This window comes from Octopus bimaculoides, chromosome 2, assembly GCF_001194135.2.
Source record: "Octopus bimaculoides isolate UCB-OBI-ISO-001 chromosome 2, ASM119413v2, whole genome shotgun sequence".
Lineage (NCBI taxonomy): Eukaryota > Metazoa > Mollusca > Cephalopoda > Octopoda > Octopodidae > Octopus > Octopus bimaculoides.
The window spans coordinates 16,513,026-16,525,342 of record NC_068982.1 but is presented as its reverse complement, the minus strand read 5'-3'; the positions used below and the strand labels follow the sequence as shown (position 1 = coordinate 16,525,342).

At 34.6% G+C, this 12,317-nt stretch overlaps 1 protein-coding gene across 1 annotated transcript in view; it reads left to right on the top strand.

Annotated features, from left to right (window-relative positions):
- LOC106883198 (proline-rich transmembrane protein 1) overlaps nt 1-9,999 on the top strand; it is a 20,242-nt gene extending 10,243 nt beyond the window's left edge. The window contains exons 2-5 of the mRNA XM_014934120.2: nt 1,160-1,257; nt 3,953-4,051; nt 8,497-8,654; nt 9,558-9,999. Coding sequence (XP_014789606.1) covers nt 1,160-1,257; nt 3,953-4,051; nt 8,497-8,634 — 335 coding nt within the window. The 3' untranslated portion in view covers nt 8,635-8,654; nt 9,558-9,999. The remainder of the gene's footprint in view (nt 1-1,159; nt 1,258-3,952; nt 4,052-8,496; nt 8,655-9,557) is intronic.
- The last annotated feature ends 2,318 nt before the right edge of the window (nt 10,000-12,317 follow it).

Sequence of the window (12,317 nt, the reverse complement as noted above, 5' to 3'; positions counted from 1 at the left end):
TGTTGTTCGTCTGCATTATTATTATTTTTCTTTTTTGTTTGGATAGAGGAGTCAGGGGTATGTGTTGTTTTTTTTTTGTATGTCACTTGAGTAAATTCCATATCCTCAGGTTCAGTTTACTTAATCGCCTCTTCTTTTTGATTTTCATTTTCGGGTTGTTTTTTCTCTTTGCTTTCTTTAGTCTTTTCCTTATTTTTGACTTCTGTATTTTTTCTCCGCGTTCAGAGGAGGTGCGTCGCCCGTTTATTTTTTTTAATACAGGAGGAGTGAACGTGACCCTTTTGCCTGCACTTAAAGCACCTGGGCCTACGTCCCTCCACCGAAACACGGATGGTATGCCCCTTCCTCACGAAGACTCTGCAGCTCAGACAGCCGATGGTCGTCTAATTCCGTCTGTCAGCATATGTATATATTTACCATAGAAATTTATGGATGAATTAGCGATCTGTATTTTTTTTCTCCGCGTTCAGAGGAAGGGCGTCACCCGTTTATTTTTTTTTAATACAGGCGGAGTGAACGTGACCCTTTTGCCTGCACTTAAAGCACCTGGGCCTACGTCCCTCCACCGAAACACGGATGGTATGCCCCTTCCTCACGAAGACTCTGCAGCTCAGACAGCCGATGGTCGTCTAATTCCGTCTGTCAGCAAATGTAAATATTTACCATAGAAATTTATGGATGAATTAGCGAAATGCTAAAGCATGTAATAAAAATTAACATAAACAGCTAAGCACAATATAATACCATAAAGGAAATATTTAATCGTCACTAAATGTGACTTAATGTGCCGATGCACCTACATTGCTAATAGTAAGAGTTTAAAAAAAAACACTTGATTCAAACTAATAATTATGCGTTTAATATATACATATTCCATGCGCCCGCGCGCACACACTCACTCACATACACGCATACACATGGTTAATCCACATTAGGGCCGATTCATTTTAAAGATCTTTTATTTCATTTATTTATTTATTTTAACTGATGGTGATATTAATTTTTTTTTTTTTTTTACTGTAGAATCGAATTTTCACGAGAAAAAAATCAAGTGTTACCAACCAGTATATAACATTTGATGATTGATTGAATTGGAATATTTCAAAATATAAATATAAGGAACGTACATTGTGAAATATTCTAATTTTTTTTTTTACAGATTCAATCAGAAGAGAAGTAAACTTATTCGTTGTGGAATCGGCATCCCCTCCACCACCGCCTCCTGTGCAACAGCTGTCAGAGCTTCAAGCAGTTATTGTAAGTAGATATTGTTCTTTTCACTTTTTTTTTACTGCTCTACACCTAAATATCCTGATGTTTTGCTCATTTCAATCATTAAAGTGTGAGTATGCTAGGAAACCACTGTTAAGACATTTTGGTCAAACATACCAATTTTTAGAGTTAAATATATAATTTAGTCTGGGATTTATTTTACAAATTTCTGTTTATTGAATGGCTGAGAGATTGCTCAGAACTACAATAGTAACTGGACCATTCAACACACCTGACATGAAGGATATATGTACACGCATATATCCTTCCACACACACGCGCGCACACACACACACACACACACATAATATATATATATATATATATATATATATATATATATATATATATTACACTAAAAGTTTTATATCTTAAACATAGAGTTACCCAAGGTTTCTCATCCACAGAGCAAATGCCTTGTGGACAGCTCGACAGACTCTATATAATTACAAAATTCGAAATATTTCCGTTGCAGACGTGAGGAAACGCTCAGAAATCGAGAGATACGTCTTAGCAAAAGGAAAAAAAAACATTAATGTGAACGGGTTATTACCTCTGAATTAGAGGGGGAAAACCCTTATAGACACGATGAGGCCTAACCAGCAAACAGAGGGTCCAATTTTCCAGTAAGTTGCGCTTGAAGTGGATACATTTAGAAAACACTTCTTTACGGCTGTTTAATGTTCCAGGTTTCTTATAGTCCTTCAGTATTTTGGCTCTCTCCGCGATGCGGAACTTGCAACGTCCACTTCCATTATTATAAGAGCCCAGATGATCAATTAATTTCCACCTGATATTACACGGGGTACCTTGATCTTTGAAATGCCATACATGGCGGGTCAGGAACGTGACAAACCGTCTTTCTGGGGCTCTGAAGGATAACTGGAGGTTAAGAAAACGTCGCTTGAACGAAGGACTCGCAGAGCCAATATATTTCCACACATAATATGTGGCCCTATTCGTACCCTTGGTAACATACGGTGCCGAGCTGGTCATCCCATCGGTGTTGAAGATAAATACTTGGTCATCTCCTGAGGTGGCAGAACTAGGAACCAGAACTCCTCCAAGTCACTGGTCCTGGATAGGTCATTATTTCTAGGTGCGTCGTTTGTACTGGTGGTAACATACATTGAGGGCCTGGTCACTCTATCTGTATCTATGGTTTGTTCATTGTTCGTGGCGGTGGTACCGGGGTCTTCGGTGACGCTCTCTGTGATGCTAGTCCCAGACTGGTTGTTATCTCTGGGTGCGGCAACTGTAGTGGCATGAGAACTGGTTAATCTGCTAATAATATTGTTGTTTGATAGTACATTACTGTTATTGCGGATATCAGGTCTAGGTATCACCATAGCCTCATTGATGACCCTTCATCCTCGCATCGGCTTCCTTCTGGACAGTTATATACCCTGAAAGTGCAACCTGCCTCCTCTCTTGTATTGTGGGTACTTGCTAAAATGTTTTTGCTATGTTAGGTGCACAACCTAAGAGTCTCCTGTAGTTGTGCATCTAACATAAAAAAAACATTTTAGCACCTGGAGCGAGGTGACGATCAGGGTAGCCAGTCTCACCCAGAAATGGGCCAGAATGTTGCGAAAGGATGATAACAATTGAGGAAATACGGGACTTTTCTGCTTCTCATGGAAGGGATGGACTCCGCTGGTCAGGCACTCCATTTGCTGTCAACACCCTATGAACGGTGAGCTAGGTATGCCGTGGCTATTGATGCACATCCAACGTTTCCTCGATGACGGTGAGCAGGTGTGGTCGCCGTTTGTCAGACTCGCTTTCCCACAGCTCGTCTCTTTGAGTAAGCTGCAATCTTGAATCAAGCGTAGTTCGAGTCTGGGCGTTGGGCATCTTGACTGTCGCCAGGCGCCCATGCTTCTCAGCCAGTCGGGTAATGCGGTTCGTGGAAGTTCTACTATGGCGTTGTATAGAGGGTTAGTAGTGAAAGGATACGACGACGTTCTTGGAGAGACATTTTATACACGACATTTTATATCACCTCACTCTCACTTTGTCCTTCGTACTTTGTAATGTCCAATCCTAATTTTATTGGCCCTTGTGGCTAATAAACAAAGGATTATAATAAATATTATTATTATTATTATTATTATTATTATCATTATTATTATTATTATTATTGCCTTTGCGCATCTTCTAACGCTGGAGATGTACTACGGTGTCAGCTGTTCACTACCAGTGAACTAAGGTAACACCTCTTCGTTTTCGAGCACCTTCCGGAGTATTCGAGCGGTTCCAAGCAGTGCTGTTTTTTTTGCAAGTGCTCCACCCTTATTGCAGCCCCTATGTTGTCCATGTACTTCTTGAGATTTTTACTCACTGTTCACAGGGCTCCGACAATTATTGGTATTACTACCACCTTTTCCATCGACCACAACTGTTTAACCTCCCAGGCAAACCTGTCATATCTATCGACATTTCTTTCTTCCTTATCGCATACCTGGTTGTAAGCTGGGCATGCTATATCTATGATCCAGCATAGTTTGTTATTTTTCTCAATTAAGTATATGTCTGGCTTCCTATTTTCTATCTTATGGTCTAAATGAATCATAAAATCCCATAGGATCTTTGCATTATCATTTTTGATGTCTTCGTTGTCATCATCGTCATCAACTTTTGAGGATAAAGTAATTTCTTTTCTTTATCTTGTTTTCAGATACTAGACCCAGTCCCGAATATCATGTGTCCGGCAATTTTGGCCACCATTTGCTGCTTTTTACCAACAGGCATCGCTGCTATTATATACAGCAGCAGAGTAAGTAAAATATGAACATTCCTTGAAAGAAATTCTATTCATATCCGTATATTTAACACATAAATATTCAAATTTTCGTTCAAAGGATAATGTAAATAATTAGTAAAAGTCATGTATTTCATAAGCTTCCTAATTTATTAATATTATATTGTATAAAACAAACTATTGGGTATATTTAGTATTAAAGTATCATGCCAACATTTGGAAATTCAGTTGTACTGTATGTATTTTGTGGTCACAGACTGACTATAATAGATTCTCCCGAAGGAGACATGACTTTCGTGAATTTGGGATGCATGGATTATGGGAACCAAGAGGCTTTTTTTCTCCTTCTTTCTCTTCGTATATTTCGTGTGTATGTATTTGTGTATGTCATTGTTCAGTTTTATTTCAAGATTTCTTGCCAATAGAGAAAAAGTCTGTTTCTAACCGAGATTTAAGACTCCTTCGTTGGAATTTCAACATTATCAACAGGGTATTTTTGCTTGTATGTATGTATGTATGTATGTATGTATGTATGTATGTATGTATGTATGCATGCATGTATGTATGTATGTATGTATGTATGTATGTATGTTTGTTTGTTTGTTTGTTTGTTTGTTTGTTTGTTTGTATATGTGCAGATTTTTATGTTTTGTTTTATGCAGGTATTCTCATACATATAGTTAGATCTCTAGACAAGTTCATGTATATTCAAATGATGAACTTCTGCAAAGTTTTACAGACTTTTACAGTTCTTCGAATTAGCTTCCCTCATTCTGGTTTTGAGAAGCCTAATTTCTCAAGATTTTTATTTAGGCAGTGTGTTACATATCCCAGGGTCCCAATAATCACTGGCATAAACCTGAACTTGTAATCTGGATAGAGTAACTGCATATTTCTCAATAGTTCAGCATAGATATTCTCTTTTTCACTGGTCTTCAGCTTTATGTTAACATCCGCTGGGCAGCTTATTCTACAACTGTACACAGTTTCTCTTCTCTATCTCAAATCATTATATCAGGTCTGTTGTGCTTACATTTTATTGAGGTCTTTACTGGGACATTCCACTAGTACTCCTTTTTATTATGAGTGGGCTATAGCTTCTACCATACTGTGGGTTATTTCTTTGTCCTCGGGGTGATCTTTCCAAATGTATATATATAGGTATGTATGGATGTACAAATATATATAATTATATATATGTCTACGTATGTGTGTGTGTGTATGTGTGTACCTATACACACACACACACACACACACACACACACACACACACACACACACACACACACACACACATATATATATATATATATATATATATATATATAACTGTATGTATGTATATACACATATGCATAAATCCTGCGTTACGCTAAGAAGCGGTGCATGGTACTAAAATTTACAATTCGAATCAAATATGACAAACTATTCCAAATTGTTGTTAGTGTACACTTTTAGTTTGTACTTGGAATCGAGCCGTATTACTTGTAATAATGAAATGACACCAAAGAGTGATATTTTGAAATCATTTAGTATGTACGTTTCACGCTTCTGTAATATTTCATAAGAAATGCGTCCAATACATAAACCTTTCTTAGTCAAAGTATTTCAAATATATTTCTTTATATTTTTGAAATGCATTACTTGAGGACGTTTTACATAATGAAAGCATTTCCTATTATATATTACGAAAACCTGAACCATACGAATTAAATGATTTCAAAATATCACAATTTGGTTTAACTCTAAATAATGTTAAATCATTTTTAAATTTTGTCATTGATTTTTAACCGATAGACTATTTTGTTTTACCTCATTTCTTTATTTTATTTTATATCGATCTATATTATATATTTGAATTTTTAATCGTATTAATTTTAACTTTAACTTGATTTGGAACTTTTATGAAATGATATAGATGTGTATTGTGTTATACCTTCAACTCAAATTTATTATTCTTAATTTATTAGCATGTAATCGGTTGAAATAATACATTTGTGTATAAATTTTTATATTATACGTTCAATATCTTGCATCTTACTTCTTATATATTTCTTATTCTTTTATCTATTTTATTTTTCTTACGTTATTCTTATATCCTTTTATTCCTTATGTTTGGTGGATTATGCTGTATTTCTTATATATGATCATTGAGGGAGTGTGGTATGTTGAGTAGTTAACCTAACGTTTTTATTCTATAACTAATATTTTACTCTTGTCTCAATTATTCTGAGCACTTCTCCTTGCAGCCCTGTATAAAATCTATTAGTTTCCTAATAAGAAAAGGCGGTGAGCTGGCAGAAACGTTAGCACGCCGGGCGAAATGTTTAGTGGTATTTCGTCTGCCGTTACGTTCTGAGTTCAAATTCCGCCGAGGTCGACTTTGCCTATCATCCTTTCGGGGTCGATAAATTAAGTACCAGTTACGCACTGGGGTCGATGTAGTCGACTTAATCCCTTTGTCTGTCCTTGTTTGTCCCCTCTATGTTTAGCCCCTTGTGGGCAATAAAGAAATAAGAAACTATTAATATTACATATATTCATTGGCTCCTCGAGCACTTTATACAGGCTGCACTATGAATAAACACTGTTTAGATTTTTCGACGAAAAATGTCCCCATACACCCGAAGAAGGCATATATGGAATCACTTGTCCATAAAACCACGGAATTTATTAATAGGTTAAGATGGCGTGTCTTCTTTTTTGATCTGAAAAATAACGATAGTGTTAGAAAGGGTATAGTGGAAAAAAACCCATGTGATATGAGAAACTTCTACAACCTCAAAACCTATAGAAACCCACCATCCAACCCTGCTATTGCTAAGTTTGAGCGGGACTTGATGAATCTGATTAAACAACTGAAGTTCTCTAACTATACGAACTCCTTCCAGAAACTGTTATCTGATAAAATATCTGAGATGAGGTCATCTCCGAACTTACATATGTTGTCTGACAAAACTGGAAATATCTATTCAGTACCACCTGAGCTTTATAATAAATTAATATTGAAGGAATTAAGCTCTGGTTATGAGCATGCCAAAAAGCACGCGGTGGATAGCATTAATGAAAATCACTTGGAGATCATCTCCAACTTGGGCCTACTGAATAGGACCCGGCCTTATGCTCCCAAAACCCTACATGCCCTCGATTAAGTTAATATGCCCGACCAAATCTGATTTGGGTCGGATTAGCAAGTTTGTAATTGACTGTATTATTCCTGTCATAAGGGATAAGGTTCAACTCCCGTTATGGAGTTTTTCGGGGGATGTCATCATGTAGTTTAATTCCCTTAAGGATAAAACCTGTTTTAACTTTATACAATTCAATATTTCGAATTACTATAATTCGATATCCCCCATACTATTGAACAAAGCCTTGATTTTCGCCCGCAGATTTGTGGATATACCGAACACAGACATTATTTTTCTTTGAGGTTGGGTCATTGATGACCTCTTTCTAGCATATTGGATGTCCACTTAGTAGTCATCCCCTATATACGTGTAATACAATTTTTCTGAATTTTCAGATTTTTTATATGCTAGGCCACTTGGTTTTAAATTGAATTAATATTCAATTTATCACCCTCTATATATAAATATATGAATATATATATATATATATATATATATATATATATATATACATATACATTATAACACATATACATACACGCACGCACATACATACACATAATGTACTGTTCCTGTTCCGTGATAGAAAATTCAACAAGAAAGGTACTCCACCTAGCGAAAGATAAATATTAATTATTAACAGGGCACAATACATGTATTTAAACCTACTAATAGGTTCATATGTTGGGAAATACTAAAACATATTTATATATTGATGTAACCAGAAAACTTTTTCAGTTTTTGTATTTCTTATTTTCCATACTATGTTCAATATTATATTGAAAAACATACATATACATGTGTGTGCGCAGAGGTGAATTTCTATTGATTCATGAATGATAAATATATGCATCATATAAACTTTATGCATAGAAGACACATGTCATCATGATCAGTTCGCTCAATGCAAAAATATACGAACATTACATATCCAAGACATTATATGACAGAAACAAAGCTACACCACAACCATTTCCAAAGAATCATCTTGACAATTCTCTTTACACCATTAAAATTATATGAGTTGTAAATAAATGACAATATATTTGCTGTTGTTAAGGTGGCGAGCTGGCAGAACCATTAGCCGAGCAAAATTCCTAGTGGCATTTTGTCCATCATTTTGTTCGAAGTTCTGATCCGCCCATATCCGCTTTACCTATCATCCTTTCGAGAACGATCAAATAAGTACCAGTTGAGTACTGGGGTCGATGTAATCGACTTAGCCACTCTAAAATTGCTAGTCTTGTGGCAAAATTTGAAACCAATATATTTGGTGTTGTTGAGTATTATTTGCATGCTTTAAATGTAAACTTCCATTTTATCTTCTAGGCAAATGCATTGGCCGAAAATGGAGGGAGAGAAGACGCGCTGGAGGCTAACGCTAAAGCAAAAAGGTTCATCAAAATATCAATTTTTCTTGGTATTGTTATTTTCCTTATTGTGATAATAGTAGGAACTACGTCATAAAAAGAGAACAAATAATAACTGTAAGCATTACTCAATTTACATTACTTATATAGTATATAATAATCTTGCCGATAGCTAGAAAAAAGCTTTAGAAATTTTAGTAGATTCATAGTAAATAAAGCCTTTTCATTTTTTCTCTCGTTTGTTTCTTTCCTTTTTTTCATGTTTAATTCCAATCCTATAAGATAGTCCTAGAAAAACATTTAAATATATTGAGAACTTGTATCAACATATGATAGATACATTGCATAATAAATAATATAATTCTAAATATTGAATAATGATATACATTCTGATCGGTGAACTCTACGTCCTCAGCCTAATGGCTCCAGCCAATAAGCTATGAGGGTTTACAGATTATTCTGCACCATTTGTGCCATTCCTTCTGTCCATTTCAATCATTCACTAAAGCATTAGGTGATATTGTACACATTTTACTTGAATATTCTTTATCGTATTCTCATGAATAATTAAATTTTAAAATTATTTTCAAACATAATTGTCATGCAAAACATTTTAAAACTCTTTCTTTGTTTTTCAATACATTGCCTTAAATCATTTATTTGACTGTTAAACACCCACCTGACTCATTTTAACATGAACTAGTCATTAATTACACTCACGAATAGAAAACCAAGTTACACAAATACATTCATAACAAGTGCACTCAGAGAGCGCAAACCTCTGCCAAGGCAACGCCAACGTCCTAATTTTTTTTTTATCCACCAAGGGTAGTTACAATGGTTAGTAGTGAAAATTACATTCAAACATTGACTATGAATGTACAGGAATATATCTCTTTACTTTCTTCTATCAATAGTTTGTTTGATATTGGTTTTAATATTTCATCTAATCATGCCACAGAATAGGAAGTGGAGTTCGCAACAAACGTACAAATGATTATATTTTAATTTCATTTTCAGTGCCACTAAACATTTTGTCCGGTGAACTAACGATTCTGCCATCTTACGCAATGATTGTTATGATGATTATTAAGGAAAACTGCATTCAATTATTAACCACAAATGTTGAGGAACAATTCTCATTGCTTTTATTCAAAAATATTTGGATCACTAATATTTCTTCTGATCATGTCAAAGAACAGGAAGTAGAATTCACAACAAACATACAAATTATTGCATTTTAATTTCATTTGCAATTTGTATATTGAAATTTCGCGTATGCTATTTGTTTTTAAAACATCTGAAAGTAGTTCCTCTCATAAAGATGATTTTGTATTTCAACTAATTCATTTTTTAACAAAATAATGACTGTTTAATATTTGTAAACACAACAATAAATTAACTTCTATATTATATGTAATTAACATTCAATGAAATAAAACATTATTTTCTTTACCAAAAATTATGTTGTGCTTTTGTATGCGTCAGGATTTTCAGTAAAGACTTGTACCTTTATTAAAATTATTATTTTCTTTCCTTCTTCTTTCAGCTTTGTTTCCATTTCTTGCCGACTATCTTTCTGACGCCTAGGTCATACTGTCTACATTGATAAGCCATTAAAATAAACACACCAGATTGTTCATTTACAAGATCAAATAAAGCTATGTAGAAAAAAAATATACATGGGAGATTGTCGTTCAAACAGAGAAAATGCCCTTCGCAATACGTGTGACGTACTTCACATTTCTTGCAGATGTGGTAAGCTAGGTAGCATTCTCCAGTAATTTTCACTTCCTTGTTTGATCATTCCTAGTGCTACTATAATCACTATTATTGTAGCCGCCTTGAAATGTCACATTTGTTTCAATTCCAGTGAGCAAACCATTATATTTTCTGAGCTTATCAAATTCTTTTGCCGTAATATTATGATCACAAGGGATACTCATGTCAAACAATAACAAATTTTATTATTTCGGTCTCTAACAACAATATCCAGTATATTAGCTTTGGTGGTTCTCTCGGTGAAACAAGCAAGTTTTAAAAAATCGTTATATTTCTTTCCTCGGGGTAATGTTCATACCTCTTGTCAACGAGTTTAATTTTATAGTGGCCACATATTAACCAGTATAGATATTGGCCAACTCTGTCATGTCTTGATTTATACTGTACTAATGCTAAAACTTTACATCCAAAGCTTAGGTGGTCTACTTTTTCAGTCTCATTACAGACTCGGTACTTTGGATCAACTCCATTTTTCATCACATTGGCTTGGTAGTTCCAAGTCAATATTCTTTGATCTTTAGAAGCTAAGATGAAGCCTCTCTGCTTTTAGCCCTACTACTACTACTACTACTACTACTACTACTACTACTACTACTATGTCGACGACGTGCCAAACAAGGACAACAATGACCAAAATCTGTTGAACTTCACCACCACTACTGCTACGAGTCGTGGTGTCAACAGCAAAAACACCAACATTAACAACGGCAGTTATAACATCAGAAAAAGCAAAATGGAGAGCCCTAGTAGGACCATCACCACCGACGTAGTAGTTAGTGGTAACAAGAACTACAGAAAATACAACGGTACTGCTTGGTTATTTCACCCCCATTAAAATTGGGTTATCTCCCCCCGTTTTACGAGAAATATCGATTCTTTTGGTTATCTCCTTCAAACCCTCAATAAATTAAAACAAAAAGAAAATGAAAAGAGTTAATAAACATACAAAGTGAAAATATTTTATTGAACCTGATAATATTTTTATAATAAATCATACTTTTATAGCCGGTTTGGTTATTGTTTGTGCAACACTTCTTTCATATGTTTCCTATTTGGAAATAGATAATGAATATATTTTACTTTCCAAGTAGGAATATATATTGATAAACACGTCAATTATAAATTACTTGTAAGTGTTATCATTATACATAAATCCTGACTCCAGTTACATAAACACCATAGCGAGAAATATTTACTCTGAAACGGACATTTTATGCGTGCATGTAAGTTGAAGATAAATAAATTCGTGTTCTTTTAACCACTATAAAAATACAGTTTCATAATTGCAGTAATAAATTTCATTAACAAGTTGAAGAACGTAAAGAAAGAGAAAATCATTACAACATTATTTTATTTATGTACATTTAGCATTTATATTACAATTGGAAAGTAAAGTCAATTTGTCGTAGAGAATTACGACTTAAAATTCACACTAGCTAATCCTTCATACTAACTACTAGAGTTCACAACAATTCAAATAAGTCTTGTTGGATTTTTATCATAGACATGGCATAAAAAAATAGCCAATATCTCAATGAGTGAGTGTCGTGGAGTTTAGTAACATCCTACGATCACTGAGTAATTTGCCAAACATCAGGGATTTTATAACTACTCATATCCGAATTCTAAGAGCCGTATTTCGTGAAAGATTTCTTTGACGAAAGTCTAGAATTCGTATATGGGCAGTAATTTTAACCAATGGCATTACCAACGCTTGTTCGGGCAATCGACCATTACGTCATATTACCGCTCTTTATGACTTGCTGCAATACCATTCCTATTGAGGAGGCCAAACGTCAACAATGTGTTGAAGTATTGAATCAAAAAGACCTAACTCTTTCAATCCAATCTGTTGTCGCCATATTAACTCGATTTTTTAGCGGGGAGATAACCTAATTTTTTAATGGCAGTTTTTTAATGGGAAAAGATATCTAAAAAGTACCAATACAACAGTAATTATAAAGTGATGTATAGCGACAAGGAAACTAACACAGTCAT